General features: G+C 39.6%; 1 protein-coding gene and 1 long non-coding RNA gene across 3 annotated transcripts in view; one reads left to right on the forward strand and one right to left on the reverse strand.

Moving 5' to 3' along the window:
- Positions 1 to 26,002, forward strand: part of AMMECR1 (Alport syndrome, mental retardation, midface hypoplasia and elliptocytosis chromosomal region gene 1) — a 69,813-nt gene that overhangs the window by 19,677 nt on the left and 24,134 nt on the right. The window contains exon 2 of the mRNA XM_021406423.1: positions 13,754 to 13,864. Within this exon, the coding sequence (XP_021262098.1) occupies positions 13,754 to 13,864 (111 nt within the window). The remainder of the gene's footprint in view (positions 1 to 13,753; positions 13,865 to 26,002) is intronic.
- LOC110403313 overlaps positions 1 to 26,002 on the reverse strand; it is a 62,166-nt gene that overhangs the window by 18,703 nt on the left and 17,461 nt on the right. Inside the window, exons 2-4 of one of the 2 annotated variants that reach the window (XR_002441614.1) lie at positions 24,372 to 24,478; positions 17,491 to 18,628; positions 15,253 to 15,350 (exon numbers count right to left, since the gene is read on the reverse strand). This is a non-coding gene — a long non-coding RNA (uncharacterized LOC110403313). The remainder of the gene's footprint in view (positions 1 to 15,252; positions 15,351 to 17,490; positions 18,629 to 24,371; positions 24,479 to 26,002) is intronic. The other variant, XR_002441613.1, reaches the window with a different exon arrangement.

The raw sequence follows: 26,002 nt of genomic DNA on the forward strand, positions 1-26,002 counted from the left end.
AGAGTTCTTTTCCAGACCACGTTTTGTACATTTCTGCCCGCTTCTTCTCAATCATCTAATATTTTGAAAGAATAACTTGCCTCACAGGTAGCTGAAATACACTAAAGCGTAAGTTATGAACCATTTCTAATAGGAGAATCCTAGTTATGTCTCTAATATAATCCTATGTGATCTTTTAATTACTACAATTCCTTCTTTTCATTGATGCCCTGACCAGCTGCTTCAGGTTGTATTTCAGCAGAATAAAAACAAAACAAAAAAACCCAGCATCCCAGTTCTAACGGTCACCGGCAGTTTGGGCAGAAGTGTCAAGTAATTGGAAGGAAAAAATCGGTCTCTTTGGCAACGAGAACAGACTTTCTTTAAGGTAGTATGTGTAGACTCTAAAGGTAGGAGTTCTGTTTTAAGCTGCTGTCTGAAATCTATGCAAAACAATATTCTCTGGCTCTTGGCTTGTAGTTAATATGCAGTAACTGCTTGTGAGCATGCTGTAAATGGTCTCTGCATTTGCCTACTCTCTTGTAAGAGTGGGAGTGATGTGGAGCTAAACTTTCAGATTTCTGTTGCCCTTGGAATGCTTTTTCGACTTTTAAACCAGATCTGAATCATGTTGCCAACGACTGAGAGGGAATGTGTACTAGCAGCTCACTAACCATGTTTGTTGCATTCTTTCAAATGACTTTCCAGTGTCTTCAAAGAAGAGAGTCTCCAGGAGCTGGAACTATTCTTATCCAGTGCCTTCAGCATCATCTTCACTGTTCTTCACAGGAAAGCATTTCTGGGGCCTTACACAGCTTTTTCAAAGCATTTTGAGTGGGTGTTCTTAAAGCTTTTGGTTTTGGATATATTTGACTTCATGGAATTGTAGGAAGGGCTTTTGCTGAATCCTTTGAAAGATGTCACTGGGAAGAACAAAGCAAAACACTACTTGAAGGAAAGTGTTTTCACTGTAAATATTGGATCTCAGTTCCAGTTTGCAAGTAGAATGTTCATAAACTATACATTAAACCTTTTATAGTACTATGATTGCTTCCACTTTGACTAGCAGCACTTCCAGTTATGTGTTTTAGGATGACTGTTGCGTGCTTTGACAAGTTTCACTTTAACATTGATATCTCTAACTCGGGATACTTGCTCCTCCTTGATAGTAGTCTGCATGGCATCACGTCGGAGAGATAAGTAGTGCCAGCACTTTTATGTGCTTGTTAATTTGTTAACGTTTGTTAATCTGACTGTGTTGGGTATGTGAGTTTTGAGGTGCAAAGTTGTTTTTAGATATGGGAGCAGCGTATGTTTTCAGTTGCTCTGTTTCCTCGAAATCTGGGTGGGGAGGTGACTGTGGCTGTGTTCTGTGCACTTTGCCTGTCTGCTGCTGCAAAACTGTTTTCTGGGCTATGAGAAGGTAGCAATAGGTAGGGAGAAAATATCAGTTCTGCTTCAATAGCTTAGTTCAATAATATTGCTTCAATAGCAATAGTTTCAGTGTATGACAAAGTTAGTTTGAATTCATTAGAAGGAGCATAATGTATGATTAATAATGAAGGTATCAGGATGCAGAATTATATTTCTCAGGAATATTTAAATATGCCCCATAGAAAGTCATAATCATGTGAGTGTAGACTCTGAGGTAATAACTTTAATAATTTGTAATGACACTGAATTGATTTATGAACTTCATAGTTACAAAGTTTGATTTTCTGCTCTGGTTCATAATTGCACAACTGGGGAAAAACTTGTTCAAGTAGGTCAGAGCATAGATGTGAACAGTTTTATGTAAACATACATATCATTGCACTGTTTCGTTACATACTGCAAGTTATGGTGTCTTAGCCTAGAACACGCGGATGCTTATTCTTGGTTTCTTCTGACAGTAGAGCACAAGTTGATCTGGAGGTACACTCCTTGCCCTGGGTGCGCTTAGTACGCAGGCACGTGCACGATCCTGCAACACTCTGAAAAGAGGAGCCAAATTTTCATGCTGTCATTCTAAAATTCAAAATCCACCTTTTCCAAATGTTGTACCGAGTTTTTGGGAACTTGCTGAATGCTCCAAATGTTTTAATCAAAGTGAGGGTTCTAGAATCTATGAAAGCAAGTGGGGACCCATTTAGGGAGAAGACCTTAACCTGAAGAGTCTTGCAATGGGCGTGTGGCAAGCGATAGCCCAAGTATTACTTTATTTCCTCTTCTTCCTTCTCAAAAGCTGGTCACAAGGGAAGACAGACTTGGGTGTGAAAACGAGGAGGAAGGAAGGACAAATGCAGAAGGAGACAGAAAAAGAAGGGAAGAAAAAGAGAAACAAGGGATAAAAATGCTTGGAATATGGAAATGTTAAAATGAGCACAATGGGCAGGAGAAGGAATTTTGAAGTATAATGAGTGGGGAGTCTGATGGAGAGAGAAGTAAACACTTCAGCTGTCAGTTCACCAGTAAACAATTGGTGTTGATATTTGCATGTACCGATGAGATTTGGCATTGAGGATGCTCTGCACGCTGCTGTTTCCATAAGGAGCTGTGTGGAGATGAGCTTCTGTGGTTTGTTCCTCAGTGCCATTCTTTTCATCACCTTTCCCTTGAGCAGCAATGGCAGTGGACAGTGCTGCATTTCTGTGAATGTTCCTTGAATAAATTGCGGTTCGGATTATTTATTCCCGTTGTATGATACCTTGTCACATCTCAAATTGTACAAGGTTGGTAGTGCCGATCTGAGGGATATTACATGGTTATGAAACAGTGCCCAGTGAACAATTCTTGTGCTGGTGCTTCACAAGAGCCAGGAGGGGCTGGGCCGAGAGCAGAGCCATCCTATCTGCCCCCAGCGCAGCACTGCTCTGCTGATAAGCACCCACCTGGCAGCGCTGCGGGAGGCGGCCCTGGGGCTGAGCACTTCCCTTGGGCCCGTGTGGGGAGACGTGTGGGCACCTCGTATGGAAAGAGTGTGTGAAACGATATGCTTTTCTGGGAGGGGGGAAAAAAAGGCAAAAATTAGTGACTTACAGTGTTGAAACGGAGATTTTTTTTCATTTGTTTCCAAAATCCATATGTTTACCTTGCTGGCCCAGGCTTGGATAGGATTAGCAGAAGTTTACAAGATAGAAGGCTAAACCGACTAGCCAGAGGTAAATATGGAAGAGCGGGGGATCATGCTGTGCATGATCGCAGAAGAGACTGTGATAACACCCTGGTGAGGAGCTTTGGCATCACGGTTGCCACAGATGTTTTAAAGAGGGTGTAAACCCCTGTCCCGTTCTGGTAGCTCCTTTGTATTTCAGTAGCTTCTGTTATCTAAAGCTTGCTGACTTGTTCTGCTCAGCATTCAGAGGGAGATGAAAAAGGTGATTATTTTTGTAAATTTGTTTTTCCTTCACTTCCACAGTCTTCTGGAGGAACTGTGAATTTTCACTTTTATTTTTTCCCTCCTCGTGTCTTCTGAAGCAGTGTCCTCTCCTCCCTTTTGTGTGGGTGACAGCTGCGTGCCACTGTTCTTTATCACTGCAAAGACTATTTGAAATCTGAAATGACTAATGGTTTCCCTGTTGCGTGCGTGATTCTGACAAGAAATAGTAAACACTGAGGCTTTGTGAACACTGTTGCTAAGATTGGCAGCCGAGGTGCTGGAATAGCCTTGTGATGTTGCATTGGCTAATACTTGGGTCGTATCTGGAAGGCTGTCTCCAATGCTGTATGAAGAGAACTGTTTCTAAGGTTTCATTTAAAAACAGCTGAGAAACCTGCCCTGCTTTATTGGGAGCTCAGGCTCCCAAACCAGCTGCTTCCAAGGGCAAGTGAGCTCTGGCGTAACTGCATAGGATCTGTGTTGGATCCTCAATTAAACTCCTTAATGTCTTGGAAATACAGATGGCTTTAGTGGCCAAAGGACAGCCTCAGGGACTGAAGTTCTCAGGTCTAGGTGACTTAATTTAGTTTAATGACTTAGCAGCTCTCCAGGTGTATAAAGCTGACATCTGCTGATGGAGATGTAAAACTGCTTGATAATCTTGGAGCTCGTGGTGCTGGAGAGTCGCCTGGAACGTTGCTGAAATAGTGTAATCGGAGGTGGTGTGAGCTGATGAACTGGTATGACCTCCTGGTTAGTGCCTGTGTGCTTGGCTGGATCTCTGCAGACACTGCAGCCAACCAGTCCCACAAATGAGCTCGACTTATGCGCAGCCCCCCTTGTCATTGTGAGAATCTGGGGAAGAAACATTACATTTCAGAGGAAAATTCCAGTGTCTCACCCTGAAAGCAGATAGATAGCCTTGAAGATGCATCGGTAACCCTAGGAAAGCAAGTTCTGGATGGACAGCCTGTGTCAGGGTGCTGTCCTGAGGAGGTCCGGGCGCCTGGTGGCCTGGTGCTGCTGCAGCCTTAGTGCCCTGAGTTTGGCACCCATATGGCACTCTGACAAATAAATGGTTTTAAAAGTTGTTTCTCCAAAGTGCAGTTACATAGTGCTTCAAGTCCTTATGTTTAGTTTCAAACACACTTGCAGGCTGGCAACATTTAAAACTGTTCTGAGCATAGAGGTGCGTAAACCTGATTTTGTTCTGAGCCGTGCTTCTCTGCATACGTGGAATGCAACTTTTGTTGCTGGTTTTGTTCCTCTGAGGAACTGCAAGCCTTCAGATCTTTTTTTAGCAATGCTAAATAAGCCTACATAACCAACTAGTGTGATTTCTGAGTAGTTCTGGATTTTGTTACGTGTAAATATTTATTTTAGCAAAGTGAACAACCAACTCAGAAACATATGTTGTAGAAACTCCATTTATTTCATGAAGTTGGTGGACTGACTTAGGAGAATTAGAGGGAGAAAGTGCACACGGCAGACTGTGAATATGGAGTAGCGTCTGACTGAGCGTCCATCTGGATGTACTGAAGTGTTCTCCATCCCCCCTCACCCTATACATTATTATTTCTGTCTTCACCTTTCTGGAGGGCTGCCCGTGTTGTCTCAACTTGTGTAATGGTAACATACCATTATAAGAATAGCAGCACTGGTTCTGCTGCTGAATGAACTGCATATCACCTGATTACATCTGAGAATTTATATATTTTTCTCATTTTAATTTCAGTTGATGAATTGAATGCAATCTTAATTATGCGTAACAGCGTAGGTTTGCTTTAGAAAATGACTTTCCATTAAGCACTCCCCTTTATTTTTAACCCCGATTATGCTGTTATTTAAACTAGATTTTCTTAAAATAGTAGCTGCTTTCTGACCTTCCTTAAGATTAGCTGCTTAGATAAGCAGAACTTGCTAACAAATTCACACCTAGCAGTTCACATTCTGGTTGCAGGGCTCATCTCTCAGGGGCACATTATGATTGCAGGAAAACCACAAAAATACTAAGTCTGTTGTATGGGTGAGGAAAGATCTCTAAATGATTGTTTTTGAAATAGAGCAGTGTGAAGAGTTGCTCTTTTGATCATCTAGTGTTAATAATGACTGAAATAATATGCTGTGCCCTTAGAAGTATTTGGTAATGTTTTCAGTAATTATATGGGTTTTAACGTAAAAATTTGCTGATCTTGCACCTTTCAACTGAAGCTGGTAGGCAGTGATGTTTGTCTTTGGATCCCTGTGTGCTGGCAATAATGAGCCTTCTTCATTGACTGAATGTGTTGAGGAAGTAACGCAGCATACTCTTTTCAAGAATGTCAGCGCATTTCCCCCTGAGGAAAAAGAACATTATCCCAGACAAAACTACCTCCTGTTAGGGGAAATGTGTTTTTTCAGACATGCTCCAGTCTTTCTGAATTTTGCTAGAGGAAGTTGTTCTCCAGGTAAAGGGGCTGGATGTGGTGTGTGTGTGTAACTGGGCACATGCAGAAGAATGGATTTCAGATGCTACTCAGCAACTAATTCTTTTTCCTATTGTGTAAAAGTGGTCAAGCAAGCAGTGTTTTGTGTTCTTTAAACTCATGACAGAATATGTGTTAAGAGGCACTGTAGTGGAAAAACTAACTGAAGGAGAAACTAGAAGCCTTTAAGGCCAGCTAATTGTTGGGAAAGAGGAGTGACAAAAATTGCCCTACCCCTGAGATGCTTTTTATATTGGAGTTCAGAATAGGAAAGATATCATGGGCTTCTCCAATTTTTTGCTTTAGAGCCTGTTGTGAACTTGTAGCTAAAGGTGCTGAAAAAACTGGCTGCTGTTTGTGGTTCAAAAATGCTTATGCTCTGAAGGAAACCTTGACTAGTACCTTGAACCTTGCTGAGGCTGCACGGTCAGTAGTGTTTTCTGATCTTTAGAGTATAAATAATGTTGCTCATATCTCTGCTCATTTCTGTAATGCTGCTACAGAGAAGTAAATATGCAGAAGTGTTTGAGATGAATGTGCTTTTTCCTGGATGTTTTATTTTTGATTCTAGAAGTTTGTAAGGACAGTTGTCAGTCCCACAATTGAACCAGTAGTTTTGTATGTGAATTGTCCCTTTGCTGTCTTAGGTTGTCACATGGAATCAGAAAATGAGTCTGCAATGAACGTCAGGAAGCCATTTGGTCTATCCTCTTGCTGTATGGCAGAACCCACTGTATTTACAGTGTTCCTGATAGCAGCCTCCTTGTGGAGGCCTTCAAAGATAGTCTGATGATGGCAGCCGTACATCTTTCCAGAAAGGGAATCCAAGCACTTGTGTCTCTTATGATAAGGATTTTTAAAATTAATAAATATGTGACTTGATTTTTTCCTGCCATAATTTAATGTTATCATTTCTGGAACTATCCGCCATGGATATGGAGAACAGATTATTTTCATTGCCTTTGCAAAAAGCCTTTTTCGTATTTGGTAGCCATTACACGTAGGCTCCTCTTGCTGAGCTTAAACCATCTTCTCCATCTGCTTTGTTTAGGTAACAGCTAGCAGATCTCTGGTGGCTCCTACCACTCTCTTCTAGATGCTTTTAGTAGTGAGAACCTTTATTGGAGTGTTATTCCCAAAATTTTGTCCTTACGGAAGCTTGGGCCTTACCAGGGTCCTGCTGCTTTTGTCTGACTTTTCAGTGTGTGTTTACTTCCCAGTACAGAGCATATTTACCTCCTACACAGGCCAGATGTTTAACTTCAGAATTGCTGTACGTTCACTTGTGCCACACTGTCTATTTCTATCATTAAATTATTCCCATCTAAGCATAAAACATTTCTCTTATTAGATTATATTCTATAGAGTTCCCTTCTATTACGATACAGGTCTTTGGTTTGACAAGGTCATCTTCCTCTTTGCAGCAGGTCCCCTTGTGGTGCACATTTGAGTATGTTGTCTTTCCCATCACACAGATAATCAATGAAAGCATTGACTGAAACAAGACGAGTAATACCGCACACGGGATGCGCTTCTGTAGAGCACTGCTTGGTGAAGGCCTTGTTTTGACGGTGAGCTCCACTGGCGGACAGTTTCGATCCTGACTGACAAATAAGTCATCTGGGCCATGCTTTGCCACCTTGCTTATAAGATGGTATCAAAAAAGCCTTACTAAAGTCAAGATATGACATGTTTTAATTCTCCCTACCTGGCAAGGCCTGTTACAGAATGCAGGTTTGGTTTGACACGAAATACGCTTGTCAAGTTTGACTGTTATCTGCCTGGTTTTGTGGGGAATTTTTCTTGTAGTGTTTTTCTATGACTCGAAGCTCATTGTGCTGACACAAACAAAAGTATCCTAAAATTCACCCAGCCAAAAAAGCTTTTTTTTTTTTCCTTGTCCAAGTTTTAAGTTTTCTTTCTTGCTGTATCCTGGTGTCTCATCCCTTGATTATGCATTCTGAGAGACAACTATTTTTGTTCTGGGAGTGCTCCGTTACTTTAAATACAGCTAAGCTTTAACTTTAGCTTGTCCAAAGTACTTAAAAACAATCTAATTTGCTTAAGTGGTATGTCTTCTAATACGTTGGTGGCTAGAATTGCTTTCTTCTAACTGATACTGACTATTTTGGTCCAACAATGATAGGTGATGTGGGTTGTGGGTTTTCTTTTTTTTTTTTTTACTATTCTGTTTTTCCCTTTTGAAGGTTTATCATCTCTTGTCTTTTCATAGTCACTCTCACTTCAAAATTTTTTCCAAGTGGAAGGAGACAGTCAGGAAGCTATTAGAATAGAATCAAATCTAGAAGGGCTTCTTCATTTAATTTCCACACTCTCTGAGTTTAAAAACAAAGGAACAAAAACAACAACAGGAGGGAGAGCTGCCACCAGCACACTCCAAGAGCTGCCTTGCATGTATCTGGTAGGCCTTGGAGCACACTGTGTGCTTTTCTGATTCTGTTCCAGAAGGGCACCCACCAGATTTTTGTTGTTAGTGACTGGTTCCAAAATATCATCCATCAAGTTTTCCCTTTCATCAGAGACCTAGATACTTTCAACATACCTCCCTCCTGTGCTGAGGAGCACGTGCGCAGATGCCCTTGGTAGAGTTATCAGTGTGCGTGGCCACACCTCCTTCATTACTAAGCTATTTTCTCTTACATTGAGTAATGTGCATTAGCTCACTGAGTTGAGACATCCGTGCCGCAGCCTGGAGTATAATAAAGCTTGAATTGCCTCAGTTAATAGGGAGACTGCTGTCTGTGATTCTGAATAAGGCTGACACCGGTCGTGTGAAGGCTCTCGGCTGACTGTTCTGATGATAAATTTTAATTTCTAGTTTGAAGCAATGTTACATGACTGTTCAGCATTCTTGGCAGTTTTAGTGTGATTCTGAATAAGACATGAGTAAGTTTTAAGTTAAAAAAAAAAAAACAACATATAAATATTAACATTCCTAAAATTCAGGAACAATAGCTCGCACTTCGGTAAAACAAAAAGGAAAACACTGCTTTCTGCATCTCAGCTTGTTCAGAGTATTCCTGAGTGTGTTGTAGTTTGAAATCCTTGGAGCTGAAGTGAAAGCACTCTGGTCCTACAAAGGGATGGCGGCGGTGACTTTTTAAATGTCTGATCCTATAGCCTTGGATGTCAAGTAACATTAGGCCTGTAAAGACTTCCTTCCCTTTCTTTTTATAAAAAATGGTTAAATAACTGCTATTAAAACGACTTTCTAAATACCAGTTTACCTCTCCAGTCATTAAGTTGAAATTATTTCACTGTAAAGTCCTTCAAGCTTCACATTACTTGAGAATCTTCAAGTGGAACCAAAGAAGTCCTTGCTTATCTTCAATAAAGATAGATAAATATCCTTGATCTGTTACCCTTCCTTTCCTCTCTTCTTCATTCCTTCTCCTTCTTCTTCCTATCCATGACAAGGAGGAGAAACTTTTTGTAGTACTTCTCATGGTACTAGAATAAGACCCATCTTTTCATGCTTTCTGCCTCCTCTCTCACCCTCTGACTTAAAGAATTACTTCACTTTTTGTTAAGTATACTGGCAAATGAAAGTCGGCTTGTATCCAGTGCTGCCTTACATTAAGAGAGTATATTTTTAACAGTGCTAACTACCCAGTGCCAGTGTAAGCTATTGGCAGGCCGACTCTTACTGTGATAGCTGACTGATTACTAAATAGCTTGTGCACTTCTGCTTTCAATTGAAGTATTTTCAGTAACATGTCGTAGCAAATATGTCAATAATTTTGTTTAGAGTTGTGTTTTTTGGCTTTTTTTTGGTAAAACATCAACAAGAAATACGCTTAGGGCACCGGGGTAAGCACAGTGAATAAGACAATCCTTGTGATTCTTTCTTTCAATTTCTATTTAGGTTTATGCCTCGTAACCTTCATGTACAGTGCTCCAGTTCTGCACAAGTTGCAACAGATTAATGCTCAACTGAAGTTACATGGCTGTCCCAGTTTCTTCATTAATGAAAACAGTGTAATAGTAGCTGAAGTGAGACATGGGGCAGGGCTCTGGGTGACCCATGTTCTTGTACTTCAGCCACGCTTTTTCTGGCTAGCCTTTAAGATCGGTATGTAGTATGAGTGGGATGCTGAGTATATGCGCATGTTCTAGTCTGTTAAGACAGTAACATCTCTTATTGCAATTATGTATGCCCCTTTCAATGACAGCAGTTTTATATCAGAAAGCAGTACTAGTTTAAATCCTTACAATGTGGCAGCTGTCTCTTCAACTCAGTTTCCCAAATGAAAGCAGGGGGAAAACAATGTATAATCATCGGGTTACCAGCTGGCACAGCAGATAACTGAAATAGCTGTCTGCTTTGCAAGATGTAGATTAGGGCTGGGCAAGACTTCTTGATAAATAGTAAATTAGGCAATGGCCGGTTGGAGGGTGTTTGTTATCATCAGGTCACTTGTGAATTTGCTGACAGCGGTGAGCAGCTTTAGATGGAAATATTTTTTCAGTGTTTAGCTCATAGCCACTATCCCTCCCCCATCGTAAAATGAAGAACCTCATAAAAGAGAAATGACCGAGAAGTTTGCAGAAATTTCTTAGGGTCAGGGACTGGTTCCCTCCTCTGCCCCTGTGCGCTCTGAAACGTCTTCCACCATTTTTCAGCTTCTGGGCATTCAGGGTGCTCTGTGCAACTTGGTCTGTTCATGCTGGCAGAAGGGTGTGTCAGAGGTCCCTGGCACCGTGGGGAGGAGCTGGGTAACCCATCAGACAGGTACATTTCCCAGTCTCTTGGTTCAAAAGAGCTCACTCCCAAGCGCAGAGCTTTTTTGTTTTTAAATAAGATGCATCACCTGAACTAAGCAAGAGAATGGCATGAAGCTGAGTGTTAGAGTCTTCACAGGCAATTGCAGCATCTGCTTTAATGAATGTTTAAAAAAAAAACAAAACTTCATACTAGGTGGGAGGGAGCCTGAGCCAGAAAGGCAGGAGTGCTCCTCCTGAGTACACTCTGGCATTCATGTGGGATATGTGGGCTCAAACTTCTTCAGGCAAAAAGACGACTCAGATCTCCAGCAAGTGATGCATATCCTGTATGCTGCTGGATAAAAAAGACTCCTGAGCATCACGTCTGCTGCCTCTTCTGCTTCTACTGACGATCTCCACTTCTATTGCTTTTCTTTCGAGTGCTTAGAGGTGCACGTTTTCATTTCAGGTCTAACAAGATGTTGCTTAAAGAAGAAAATGCAACAACTCTAACAACCATAACAAAAACTTTTTCCAAAGGAAAACAGATCAAAGTGAGGATTTTTTTCAAGTAGAGAAACTACATATTTACTTAGCTGTTCTTGGTGTCAATATCTGGAATTTGGCACTGTACTGCAAACCTGAGATCTGAGGCTGTTAGTTGTCAAGTTTATTTGTGCATTATTACTAGCTTTAAAATATATTAAAAGCACTGGAGGCATGGAGAAAAGAGCAGAAACCAGGGGTGCCAATAAAAAGCAGAAGAGCATTGCTAGAAAGAAACATAAATTCTTAGCATAGTTTGCCTAGTTCATTTGAGCAAGTTTTTTATTGCCTCTTTAGTGTAAGAACAGAAATGCTCTGTAAAGCTATGAATGACAGACTTGGACTTTGTGTTAGGCTGTGAGACTCGATCCGAAAATGGAGCAGTGTGGATAGTTCAGAGATGGAAGCATTATTGCAGGTGCAAGACCCTCCTCAGTAATAATTCTGTATACAGATCTGGTTACCAGTGTTCAAGGCAGTGAATTGAGACTGGAGTAAGGTGTTGAGCTGCAGTGATCAGAACTGAAGGAATTCTTTTATGGGAAACTTAGTGAACGTGACCTGTTTAGCTTGGCATAGTGAAGACTGAAGAGGCATACAAATTCTTTGTATAGATACTTTGGGGAATAATAACAAGGAAGGGAATAGAACTCCTTAAACTAAAGGACAGTGTTGGCGGAAGAATAGCTAGGTATGAGGCGACAGGATGCATTTCAGCAGGGAATCAATGTTTCCAGAGCTCTTGGACGTCAGTGAGGCTTTGAGGAAACTTTCTAATTTTTCATTTGGGGTTCTTTTCCCCCCATTATTTTGAGAGCTTTTTAAAGTAGAAAATATGAATCATTTATGAACAAAATTCTATAATGTAATTTTTCTCTATGCCGTTAGGAGCCCCGAAGGTCTCTTTTGGCCTTGTTTCTAGAATCTTAGCAGTTAGAATCCTATTTGATCTCTGAGTTCTCTGAACTTTGGTCTATATTACTCTTTGAAGACATCTGTGAACGTAATTACGACAAGTAACTCTGTTTAAAGTCTTGCATGTAGACATGCTGGTACTTCAGTGGCTCCTGGGGAACAGAGAGGCAAAAGTCGGGGAACACAGAAATGGAAATGTTGGAAAAACATCTTTTGTCAGATGTTGTGTTTTGTATAATCTGTAGCTATACGGTGCTTTTAACTGATGAATAGAGGTTTGAATTCAGTACTACTAGTGCAAATACACAGCTATGTAACCTCTGATGTTTCTATTGATACTCATTGCCAAGCACTTTCAAAGCATATATAAATGTCTCAGCCTGTGATGTTCTCTGGTGGTCTCTGATACTGTCCTTCTAAAGTAGCAGTAATGAGACATCCTAGAATTCCATTTTGACAGGAAAGCAAATGTATGTGTTTCCCTGAATGCCCTCTGCTAAGTGTTTTACAGGTTGTAAATCTCATAATCCAAAGATAAATGTCAAGAGAATAATCCTGAGGTGCAGTTTGAATCTTGCCTGGGCTTGTTTCTGGGCGAGAAGGTATCTTCAATAGCATTGCAATCTAATAATTTTGTTGATACCGTTGAGGTGAACTGAGATGCCTTTCTTGGAAATGTTAGTCAAATGCCACTTGTTGATTTGGGTGAAGGAGTAATAGTGTAATATCCTATCTTACACTATTGTGAGGTAGTGATCCCTTTTGGCTTTATGCTTTTCAGTGTTTTTTGATCAGAGAATAATTGAGTATCCTGATTGGAAGGGACCCACAAGGATCACTGAGCTCAACTTAGTTTGGGGGGGAGGGGTTAGTTGTTTTTTCGTTTTCCCTAAACAATTTAAAAATAAAACCAAAAAGGCAATGTGGAGTAAGGAACACCCTTATGCATCTGAGATGGCTGCAAGTGTTCTAAATGCCAGCGATGCACCTTGCACCTCAGCTTTTGTGCAGCATGCCTGTGGTCTTCATACCAAGAATGATGTAGATTAATGCTTCTGTATTGATGCAGTGCTACAGGACTGAAAAGAAAACTTTTGTCCCCAGAAGTTGCATGGTTCCTTGTTCGCTTAGTGTCTGGATTAATACAAAGTTATTTGTTAATAGAAATATGTCTTTGTAATGGTTGAACTCATGTGATATGTACAGCTTGTTGGGGGTTTTGTTCTGCTTCTGTTCATTTGTGAGATTCTTGAACATGATCTGGAGATGACTTGGGATTCGTGGAAAGGATACCTTTTGTTCAGGTAGTCCTTTAAGTTAGGAGAGTGTTCCTAAATTTGTTTTTCAGAGTACTTCTTGCCGGGTACTTCCAGGGTAGTTTCTTGCCATCAGTGTTAAAGACCAGAGAGTATTCAGGAGGAGAACTAATATGACACAGGTGTTTTTCTCTTCTGTAAAGGCTTCTTTATTTATAGATGTCTGAGGTGAGGTTTTTCCCATTCTCAGGAGAAGTGCAGGATGTTAAGTGTATCCTATCTGCTACCAGCAGAATTTTGTTCTGGCTATTAAGTATTCTGCTAGTTTTTATTTTCTGACATACTACATGAGCAGCATTTCTAGAGCAGTCAAAAGAATTGCATCTTAGATACATTATTTTAGATGTTAGTCCTCCCATTACCCTAAAAGGAAGGGCACTGTTACAGACATTCCACACTGCCAGTAGTGCTTCTGTGATCATGTCTTTCTTTCTTCTTCCCTAAAACAGCCCACTGTTTGTAACGTGGAAGATTGGTCGAGATAAACGATTGCGTGGATGCATAGGTACTTTTTCTGCCATGAACCTGCATTCAGGACTCAGGGAGTACACACTTACTAGGTAAGACTTTGTTTTCTGCAGCCTTGACTTACGTATTTAAATACTCTACTGGGGAGATGATGGGTGTGTTTTGGTTTGTTGGTTTTTTTTTTGGCTGTTTCACTGTACTGATCAATGTAAACTTCTATCTCCTTTTGATGCTAATTATTGTCTGGTTATTTGGCTATTTGGTATCATGAGATTATGGTTTAATTTAAAAACCATAACTTGAGCCTTTTTTACTTTATTGGTTTGGAAAACTGTTCTCCAGTAGCTTATTGCAACTCACTGCTGTAGTATTTTTTCCCCCTTATCCAGACAAATTTTAAGCTTAATAGTTAATGTTAGGGCAGAAGACCAGAAAGTCAGATTTTGGGATTATCCTATTCACACTTCTAAAACAGCAGGTATTCTCACCTCTTCTCCATCAGGTGCTTCCAATCAGCATTCCAATTTAATGCTACAAATTTCCATTACATGTTACTCTTCAGATACATCCCAGCCCCTGAGTGGGAAGCTTCTGGATGAGGGAGGTAAGTGATGATAATCCTTCACTCCCCAGCAGCATAATCCTTCATTTTTTTTGATCTACACCTAAATTCATTCACCTTAATATTGTTCCATTTTCTTTGCATAGAGTGAAAACTAATAAGTTGATCACTAGAGCTAGTAGTGAGCTTTCTACTTGTGTTTTCTAAGAGTTTTCTTTATTTTTCTAAAGAATCAATGGAATTCTGTATCTCAGTTATAGTAGATTGTTCATGGTGCTATAAAATAGAAACTGTATTCAGGCATTTGAAAACCTCTAAAACTGTCATCACTTAAAATAATTGGTACCTCCTGATTGCTTTAGGTTGGAGGCTTTCCTCTATTATGAGGTCTTCCTCTGCTGTTAAAGCATCATGTAAATCTCAGTATGAAGTAAGATTAGCATGGGGAATGTTCTTTGTTACATGTCTCGCTATTCTGTTTCAAGCTGTTCATTTTATGCTTACTTCTGCTCAGCTTGAAGAAATCAACTGCTGGAGTTCCTTATAATTTTGAAAGACCTCGTTACCTTTATTGTGATGGTTTTATTGTGTGGTCTGGGATATTTGTGTGTCCTTTAAAACCTTGGGAGGCAAACAGTGAGAAGAAGCTGATGATCTCAAAGCAATTCTGCTGTTGAAAGTTAAATGTCTTACAATCTTAGATATTAGTGAGTCAAAAACAAATAACTCAGAGATAACCATTGAAATGTAAAGTTCCTATCTGAATGTACCAAAACCCTGTTCTTTTGTCTCAATTTTTATTTAAAAAAATAGAAGGATAGGGATACCTGAGAGCAGTTTCCTTCATGATGTTAGTCTTTCCAGCTACAGAGCTTCCAGCAGAGTATTTGAGGAGTAACAGAAACAACTTTGACGTACCTCAGAACTTTCGGAGCTCCACAAGCCTTCGTAGGAGGCATCAGATACCAGGAGATGGTAACTTGGGCAATAGACTCTTGGGGAAGGCACAACAATCCCTGAAAGTAAAGAAAAACTTCTTCAGGCAAGGCAAAATTAATCAGTGAAGTAGGTAGTATGTGAACGGGCTGTCCATTTCAGAAAGTGCAACTTGACCAAAATTTTCAGTTGAGAATATAGGCAGATATGCTTCTGACTTTAACACTGGAAGGCACTTTTCTTCAGTTACTCTAAGGGTATGGCATTGCTAAACAGAACTAAGTTGTCTGTCTGCTCACTCTTAACCTTCTTCAGCACTCTCCCTGGGATTGTCACCCAATTTTCAGTGAGAAAAATAGTGGAGACCAACAGCTGTTCTTACATGTCCTGGTGCTTAGCAGTCAAAATATCAACAGTTTCCATCAGGCAAGATTTTATTACCAATATGCTGAATAGTGTTAGGATCACAATAAATCAAAATTTCCTCAATTCTAGTAGTGATCTCTAATTGTATACTGTATAGAGGTGTGTAGTGTATATACATCTACCTGCACACAATAGTGTAGTTTCTGTCAATAATATTATGGTAGTTCTCCTGAAATGAACCATTTCCTTCTAGAGATGGAGATGCACACAAATTTAGAAAACCTTTTTTTAGTTTATGTCCGAAAATGCTGATGATATGTAACCAAGCAAGTCTGTCTTCCCCATTTTGAGTTCTGTTGACTGTTGCAATGGTATTGCCCTTACATTCTAAACAGGAAATGTATGTGGAGTGATTCATCATTAATTGGATGCATCTTGCTAAGTCGTGAGGAGAGATGAGAATACCCATAGTTTGAAAACACTAGTACTGTATTCCTAAAAAACCTTAGAATTCAATTTTCTCTGCATATCAATAGTGCAAGAGAAGAAATTTTATTATTAAACTCCTTTGCAGAAATTTGTGAAGATTCAGCTTTAGTCACTTTAAAATAAGCGTACTAAGAGATTGCTTGGATAATTATCTATCCTTTTTCAAAACATTTTTACTGCATTGAATATTTAAATCAGGATATGAGAAGTTCATCATGGGCAAAATAGTCCTTTAGACTGAATGTGTGAATATCCCACCTGAATGCATAAAAGTAAACCAATCCAGATTATGAAAAATACCTTGTGTTTTACAGCTCCTTGAAGAAAATACACTGAACTTGGAAGCAGGTTACCACAGAATTTCCTCACAGGTTGATAAATTATTTTTTCATGTATTCTGTTCAGCAGTAAGACTTAGGTTTTAGTACTGAAGTTTTAAACTCCTGCTCTCTTACACTTTTGGCATTGAACAAAATGGTTTCATTTACCCTATACTTCTTAGTTTTGTTTTTCCTGCCATTTCCATATAATTTGCAGCCATGCTTTACACTTAGTAGATCTAACAAGTGTAGTTGTAGCTGCTTTTGTTTATCCTATCAAGGCTAGAATATATATGTATGTATGGATGTGTGTATATATATATATATATATGAGGGGAAAATACTAGAGAAGATGGGGATAAAGAGAGACAGATTATATAAATCTCCTGTCATATAAGAGAGCAGAGAAAAGAGACTGGAGAGCTGCAAGCCTTGACTGGATTAGCATAATGGTAGAAAACTGGATTTAAATTTTAAAATAACATGTAACCCACCCTTCTTAACTAGCATAGATCTGTGTTTACTGACTGTATGATGTCACCAGACTTTCTGTTGTGTGTTTTACTTAACGTTCAATGTGAGAACTGAGTGCCTTCAGACTTCCAGCCTTCCTTCGTAGACGTGGCTGGTAAAGAAACAAAAACAAAGAGGGAAGCTTGGGATGAGAAGCATAAGACGGAAGGAAATGGAACTCGCAACCCAGCTTTCTTATAATTGAATTTGGATGTAAATTCTAGATGTGGCTTTTGGCTACCAGCAGCACCATCTACTGTGCTGTGTGTGTCAGCAGTTTCAGGAGTCTCTGTTGGTGGTGCTGCCATATTACCTGCCTTCTCCCCATGAGAAACATTGGTCTGTTTCTCCTGTTGAACACAGGAAAGCTAAATAATCAACTGCAAGACTACAGTATGGCAAACTCATTTAAGAGGTAGAATAGAAAACAAAATAGATCATGTTAAAATAGATGCTGGCTGTATTTAGTTAAGATTAGAGGCAAGTATTTGCACAGGCAGGGTAGCTCCCCTCTCCGTTCAGCTGAGCTTACCGTTCTGTTTAGTCTGTTTGTTTTAACTAATCATAGTCTCTTTCAGTCTGCCCTGTATCTGCCCGCACAACCCAGTGCTCACTTCACAAAGGCTTTGCTGTCAGGCAGCGTTGCCATGGCTGTAGATAGGCATTGCTGCTGACCCAGGGCAAAGCGTGCCTGTGTACCTGTCTGTCATTTTGGGCTTGGGGAGTGGGAAGGTGCGGGGGTGTTACGTATGTGTTTGCTTCTGCTGTGACCTTCACTGTTCACAGAAGTCAGAGTGAATTAATTCCTGCCAGTAGCATTTCATGTGATGTTTCAGAGCACAGTGTTGTTTCTGGGCTGCCAACTAACAGTACTTTGCAGTCTTATTGTGTAGCTATGAGTAGACGAATTCTCAAAGTCAACTGGTTTATTCTATTACTACTTTGTGAGCCACTGGTGAGAAATGCCTGGCAGTGGTGAAGTGAAGCTTATGCTTTCAGAGTTAAACTGTGGAGCAGTGTATGGTCTTCTCAGCCTGAACTCAGCAGCATTGTGCTATTCTGGTACGTTCAACATTACCTGTAAGGGCAGGAAGCATCATATTGCTTCCGTTGCTTCCTTTCCATTTGTTTCTGTGAAAAGCAGGTGTGAACAGGGAAGTCGGATGGCAGTGATACTGGAATTTCTAGCATTTGTTGGTTGCCTCTGAGTTTTCAAGGTCGTCTTAATGAGGCAGAGGGCTCAGACTGTGCTGCTACTACAGATGACCAGCAACAGATGGGGAGTCTCAAGGTGAGAAAACATTCTTAAGGAGAGCTGTAGTAACATAGTTCTGTGTTTAGTTGAGTGGATGGGCAACCAGTGCAGCCCATTATGCATCTGAGGAGCCAGTAGCAATATACATCTGGAACTTGTAACTCCTAATTGCCACTAACCCTTCAAGATGCCATTTGGTTAAGTTTTTAGTGGAGATACAACCTATAAAATTCACTCAGCTTTAATGAAAGTGCTGTACATGCTGTCAAATCTATTTGAAACAATAAGGCAGCAGGAAGCTGGGACTCTTCAGGTGATTGCATCAGATGTCTTTCGCTCATGCCGTCATCTCTCTCACTGAGTGACAGTCTGTGCAGGTCTGCAGTTAGGAGTGATTTCAGAGCATCTGATGTTCCTGGGGAGGTAGGAAGTGAGATACCAAAATGATACTTTTGGGGTAGTTGATCATTTTTCCCTTAGTCCAGGGTCAGGTGTTTGAGCCTAATGAAAGTTCAAGGATACTGAACAAGTTTCAGGACTGCTGCTCTGCCAATCTGTACTGTGAACTCCACTGAATGTCTGGTAATTGAGGATATTGCCATGACACGGGCATCTTCCAGGGGTCAGCGTAAGGTGGAGACTTCTCATGCTCTTCGTATAGTTAGAATAGCAGAGAGAGTAATTTAAGCTTGAGGATTGCCCATCACGTTGTAGCCATCTCCAGTCCCTAAAACTCCTCAGTAAAAGAGGTGTCTGAGCCAAAGCCACGTTTGAAAGAGATGTAGAAACACGTAGGCTCTATAACCATGTAACGTTACTGCTCAGAAGGGAAGGAGGACTATCTGATTCAGAGAGGCTGGGATTACACCTGAGGAAACAGCAGGCCACATCAGGGCAATACGTAGACTGGTTTTTACTAGATTGGTTTTGAAACCCTCTGTCGTCATGACTCAGAGACAAAGTGCGAGGGCAAAAGGTATGGCATCTTTAAGACATTCTTGTATGGCCACAGGATTTGTGAACTGACTCAACTGCCAATAGTTGAGATTATCCTGTTTTATTAGGTGTTATTTACTCTTCAGTAGATTTTAGGTCTGCTGTCTGTCTACTGGCCTGCAGTGTGCCTTATTTACCTTTGTGTGTAAAAGATTTGCAAAGGTAGCTGTAATTTTCTTTCCCTTACAGGCTTAAATGAGTTTTGCTTTCTGGTCCCCAGTGGTTGTCAAAACTAGGACTCATGCTGTTTCTCCCTTCTTTCCCCACATACACAAAATAAAATACAGGAAATGGAAGAGAAATTATATTACGAACGAGTGCATTCCAATTAAAATCAGTAATGGGGGGAGAAGTATTGAAGGTAATTTTTGTCAACAGTAATTGGACGTTATTTTTGTTTGGAAATGGATCCCTTAAGTTTCTGAAACTGGTGGCTAAAAACAATTTAATCAGGTTGTTCTAGTGTGTAAGTGAGGTAGGATGTATACAGAGATATAATCTCTTTTATTTGGCTGATGCAGTTGCAGAAATTAGATAAGCTTTTAATTTATACATCTTCCTGTAAGTAAGCTGTTACAAAATCTTTTTAATAATTAACAGTCTTTTTTTTTAGTTGAATTAACTTGCCTCCTAGAAGCCTCTTCAGGTTTTCTTTATTATTATATTTTCACTTTCCCTTTAAATTACATTTATGTTCCCTTCTGATTATCTTTGAAGTTACAACTTTGCATGTGAAATGCTAATATAGGAGTACAGGGTTTCCGAGGTGGCCTGGACATTCATCGTGTTAGTGAAGGAAAGGTGCACTGTGTTAACGTTCATATGTTTTCCATATCTTTATAGAAATTGCAGCTGATTTAATAGAATTGTCTTAAATTCTTAAGTTGGAACCAGACCCAAGTATATTGAGAGTTCAGCAGTAAACTTCGCTTTATGAATGACTGTTTTATACATTTAGTATGGTGGGATTGACCTCTAAAGGTATTAGTAATAGTCTTAGACCTCCCCCCCTTATTATTACCCCAAATGCTTAAGTGCATAGTTTTAATATGATCTGTTGCTTCTGGTAATATGTGAAATGAAAAGGTGATGTATTGACACCTTAATTTTTACATGACAACTGATTATCTGTAGTGAAATTGAGGCAACATTGTAATAAAACACTATACATATATCATATACGATATCATGTTTGCCTGTCATAAGTGTGGAGATCAGATTCTACTGAAACCTGGAGCTGTTGATATTTCTAAATCTCATTCAGTCAATAAAACCTTGTTTGGAACTATTGTAGACGTGAATTTTGCAAATACCACTTTAATTTGGGTAAATCTTCAAACGTGTCAGAGTGGAATATAATTGTTTAGTCATAAAATGGATTATTATGTAAACTCACAGTACCAGAAACTCTAAGTGAAGTATACAAATCTGAATTTATTGAGCCAGGCTTAGTTATTCTGTGTGAGTCAATTCAGTAAGTAGGTCTGTAATGATTTTGTGCATACAGTGCCAGGTCGTTATTTCAGGGAACTGTTGCTTATCAGAACTGTCTCCTGCCTTTTCTCAAAACGACAAAGTTAAATTGCAAACTGGCTCTAGGAAGTTGGAGAAAAATCCCTTTTGCTTTAATGATGGATTAAATGTTTCTCCTTATTTCATTATGAAATGAAAATGAAATATTGTTATTGTGCAGATAGAAGAAGCATGCTTTAGTAAATATGTTTCTTGTACATTTGTATGCGTGGAGACATAATAACTGCCTTGCTTTTTTTATCCTTTATTAAAAAGCATGGGGGTGGGGAGGGTACTCACAGTATCAGTTTTGTAATTATCGGTCTATTATTCCTTAGAAAACCTTGCTAGACCTGTGGACTTAATGGTACATGATAGGCTGTTTCCTTAGTAACACTTCCTGAAGGAAGCAAGGCAAAGCACTGCAGATGGGAGGACAGGAAAGGAAGAGTGTGTAAAGATGCCCTATCAAAGCTTTTTAAACAAAGGGAGAGTTATCAAATATTGGCAACAATTTTGCTGGGAAAACTGAATTAGGGAATATAAATTCTTGGGTCAGGGCAGTGTGTTACTGCGTTTGGTGGGATAAGCTTATTCTGTGAGTTGACTGTGTTTATGAAAGGTAATTAGGGATCTATGAAAAATGGAATTCTGGAATTAAAAATGATCACAAAATGGCTATATCAGTACAAAGTGGCTGAATAAGGTTGGGAGGCTTTCTGCTGAGGCTGTCCTAAGTGCTAGGTCTCAACCTTAGAATTTGGTATAACTAAGGAAACTCTGAAAGTAGAATACTTATTTCCTCATCCTATTGAAGGAAAAAAAACTGCAAGCAAAGAAAACATGCATTAAACCTAAGAATTCCAAGAATATGCTTCTTACGAAATGCACTCTTTAGAAAAGCCAAATTGACTTGCATTAGTTGATGTAATTTGTAGAATTCTGAATAAATCAGATGTTCCTGAAATTTGACTGAATGTCGATGAGTAACTGGGGATATCCCACAATTACTCAGACTTTCCAGATGGGTTTCAGGGAGGAGCCATGTCAGCTGTGACTCGAGGCTTTCCCACGATGTTCTTGTTTTTCTTGTACTTCCCACACAGTCTCCTCCTTTTATGTGAACAAATGATATACACCCCGGGAGACTAAAGACACGGGTCTAGGTGCGTTGGTACACTAGTTGGGTTGAATGTCAGGTTTTTATTTGACTTTGAATATTACTTGACATAAATAATTGGGAAGGAGGGTGGGGTTAGGGAAACTGGCAACCCTAGTTTTCTTAGCAAAGCTTTATAATTCATTGCCAGAACTTGTATTCTTCCATTAGTGATATGGATAGTCATTGGTATTCCAAGGGTTTTTTGGTCAACTTTTTCGTATTCTTGTATGACAGCTCTCAGAAGGAATGTTCTTCAAACCGTTTCCTAAAATATCTGTTAGAATGAAAATTGCTTTCACTTCAGTGTTTCAATGACTTCTTAGTTTCTTAAGCACTACAAAGAGGTATCAGTTTAAGAGCCAGTGCTGAGGAGTACCAGGTAAAATGGTGTGTTGACATAGGAGAGAAGTATAGATGGAATGTGTCTCACAGCAGCTGTGTTTTAAAGGAAGATTTTGCATGTATGGAAACTTGTAGCTAGGACAGGATAGAAGTTGGCATAAAGTTACCTGCTTCTGGGCAAGCTTCTCTCTCTGGCTGTTCTCAGCTCAGCAGGAAACATTTATTTTTAATACTGAGTAAGGGACGTTTCCCACAACTTTATTACAAAGGGAGGGGGAAAATCCGCAAACCAAACAACAACAAAAAACCTTCCCAGTGCACATACTGGGCAGTGCTATGTAAGAGAAGGACGTTGACATAGATTGTGCCTTAATTCTGAAGATGCTAGAAACTGAGGTGCAGCAGTTGTGTATTAGATACTTGAGATACTAGAAATAAACATAGTCTTTCTTCTGTTCAAGAAGCTACATTACGTGAAATCTACTGTTTTAGTAGACGTTATCAGGGATTAAATGAGGCTAAAGGAAAAAGAAATGTCTCTTACACACACAAAGCTGTTAAAATCTTTAAACTCTCTGGCTTTGTGTGGGAAGGACTGTGGGAAAGGAGTCTCGATTAAAGTTTTGAGTCTGTCAACACCTCCTCCATTTAGGAGTTTTCTGATGCTTCCTTTTGAGACTGTATAACGAAGCCACAGCACGAACTGGGTGTGGGTGACTGGGCTCCAAAAGCCCTCATTATCTCTGTGCACTTTAACACAAAAATGCTGAAGCTCTTAAAATGTAACTTGCTATTTTCATAGTCCAGAGTAATGAGAATTAAAATGCCCTTGTAAGCTATAACAGGATTTTATGGTGTTTTTAAATAGCGCAAACAGATGCTTGTTTCTAAAACTCATTCCAATTGACACCAGGTACAGAGAAGCTATACCTTGTGTCCTTTACAGAGCTGTATAGTTGAGAAGGTAGAAAAGCCCTTGGAAGAAGAAGCATCTGCCTCTGGTTGGACATGAGCGGCCATGTGCAATGCTGAAGAATGTTTGAAGACTCATAAGCCTCAAAGCACCTCTGACTCTGGGGTTCTCCAGCAGTCTCATAGCCCCCAGCAGCCTGTACTATTTCTGCTTCTATCATTTACATGTTTGTGGGTATGTGATCTCTGAAAAAAAGGGGTAGCCTGGCTTGACTTTCATCGTTGACAAGTGACTGAAGTTTTACTATTCATTTGATGCATTAAAATAGGAGGGAACGTGTATGTACCTGAAAAGAACAGGTTTTTTCCTAACCTAATTTTAAAATAAAATAGTAGAGACAAAAGGAGTTGAGGTTAGTCTCTTCTCTTTGTATTCTTGATGCCATTTTCAAGTGTACTCCATAAGAGCGAGAGATAGCAACCCATGTACTCTTTCATATATAAAACACTCCGTCACAGATGCCTGCTTTGGTGTGAATTTTCAAAACTTTTCTAAATATAATCGAATTGATAACCACTGACAGCTTTTTGACTGTAGTGGAAAATGGGTTTTTTGACTATTGGTACCAATTTGCAATGTACACAATCTGTTAGCTTACATTAAGGTTTGTTGTTCCACTGCAGTTACAGTATTTTTTCTTATTGCATATTTTTTGTAATAAAGGGCCAATAGTCATGCAAGCAGTCTCTCCATCTGTACAAGTACATATATAAATAACTCCCACGATAACTTAGGGAACTTGTACAGATGTTAAGGAGTGCTCTGATGAGCCTGAGTGCAGCTCTTGGGGAATTCCCCATCTGTCATAAGCTGTAAGCCCAGCCTCACTGAAATAGGCCTTTGTGCAAATGGCAATTACTAACGTGTCATGTAAGCCATTGTTTCAAAATAAGGTGTTGGAAACTTTTATCACCAAGAAAGTGTGATTTTGTTAAAGTGAACAGTGTTATGCCTTTTTATTTTTTAGTGAGTTTTGAGTTGAGTAGATTTCATGTGGTTTGATTTGATAGGGGAAAGGAAGAAAAGCTCTTGGTTTTCAGAACAGTACAACTTTTGGATACTTCTAGCTCAAGCAATTCTAAGGGCTTACACGTTTGTATTAGCACAAACTGAAGCAGATTCCCAAGCTGTCTGTAACGTACGATTCATTTGGAAGTTTAGACACCAGCCTACCTGCTGTAGCTGTTGTGATGTTTCATTCCATAGTGAAAGCCAGGTTAGACATACGTTCACAATGGTACATTCAGGTCGCAAGTGTCAGTTCAGAAGACTTGTCTTTTCTGTAAGGAAAAGTTGCTGAAATTAATGATTTAGAATAAAAATGTACCTAGTGTTTGATGAAAATATCAGCAATTCCTTTTCTTCAAACACTGGTTTATATTCTGCTCAACTAAAGTGTCAGTATAAAGCCAAAAATGTTTAAAGTCAAAAATGTTTAAAGCCAAAGTGGATTGACTCAATTGTATGCAGGTTGGAAGCAGCTCGAGTAACTGCATTTGAAAAGGAGACAATAAACAGCCATGTGCATACATAGGTATTTTTAACAGCTTCAGTTCTTATGGAAGGCAATAAAGAGCTTTTTCTAGACGTTAATACCCTACAGATACACAGCTAGCATGTTAGTTCTGCCATGAAGAGAAAGTGTGTTTATATTTATGAATGCGCAGAAGGGAGAGGGGAAATGTGATTTTAAAATAACTGGAAGGTCACTGCAACCTCAGCCCTCTGACAGTGTCACTGCCTTTCAGCAGAATTATTTTTACACGTTCTGTCAAGGAATTGTTTTGTTTCTGTTCCCAGAAGCTTCTCACAATTTGCAAGCTAGTTAGATGGCCCTTTCTCATCTGTGCTGAGGATGCATTCTGCAGTTTGCTCACTTAGCTACAGAGAGGCTTTTTTCCTTTGACCTAGACTGCTAATCCCCCATTGCAAAGTGCAGCAGCTGTGCTTTGTCTGTGGAGGTCCCTGCACCGCTTGCAGCCTCATTTGTTTGAGCAACCCCCTCTTTGTGTTCAACTGTTTCAGTTACTAAAAGGGTGACTTTCTGTTTTCTTGCTTCATGAACTTGAAAGTTTGGTTTTTTTGAAGCGTACAATACATAAGTATTTTCAGAAATACAGGTTTGCAAGAGCTGTTACGTACAGTTTCACAAAACTGTTTGAGTCAAGTGTTCCTGACGTTCAGGAGGTGAACCATTTGTGAGCTGCGTTCTATAAAAGGTGAAGAAACCTTGCTCCATTTAAACATTAAACACTTCAGATACGTTGAATTGTATCTCTAATGGATGTAATTAAAAATAAACCAGATTTGTGTCCATGTTGTATCCTCATTCAACATTGAATGATCAAACTTCAGTTGCTCTTGGGATAATTTGCTCAGTTAAACATTTTTAAACATATATGTAGCAATCTGACATGTTCAAGTAGTTTAAAGTGAAGTTAACTTCAGAACTAAACAGAATTATTTGCTCTTTTACTGCGGTGAATGGCAGAACTCCCATTGCCTTCAAAGGGAGAAGAATTTGGCTTGTAGTTCCTCTAAGAGGATATTATGTGAAATATTTAATTAGCAAGCACAAATTTGACATTTCAATTAATTTCGTAGTCAAATATATTCATGTTTGTACTTTGATGAGTACTAATGATCTTTTATTCTTTAGCTGAGCAGAATTTTCAGATGCATGTAATGCTGCCAAGTTAAATGCATTCCTTCACCTCTTATGTTACCATTTGTGAGGCTGCACACAGATGTAGTCTAGCCTAACCTCAACTTTTGCCTCTTCTTCATTTCTGAACTTTCCATTG

This window comes from Numida meleagris, chromosome 8 (assembly GCF_002078875.1).
Source record: "Numida meleagris isolate 19003 breed g44 Domestic line chromosome 8, NumMel1.0, whole genome shotgun sequence".
Taxonomy (NCBI): domain Eukaryota; kingdom Metazoa; phylum Chordata; class Aves; order Galliformes; family Numididae; genus Numida; species Numida meleagris.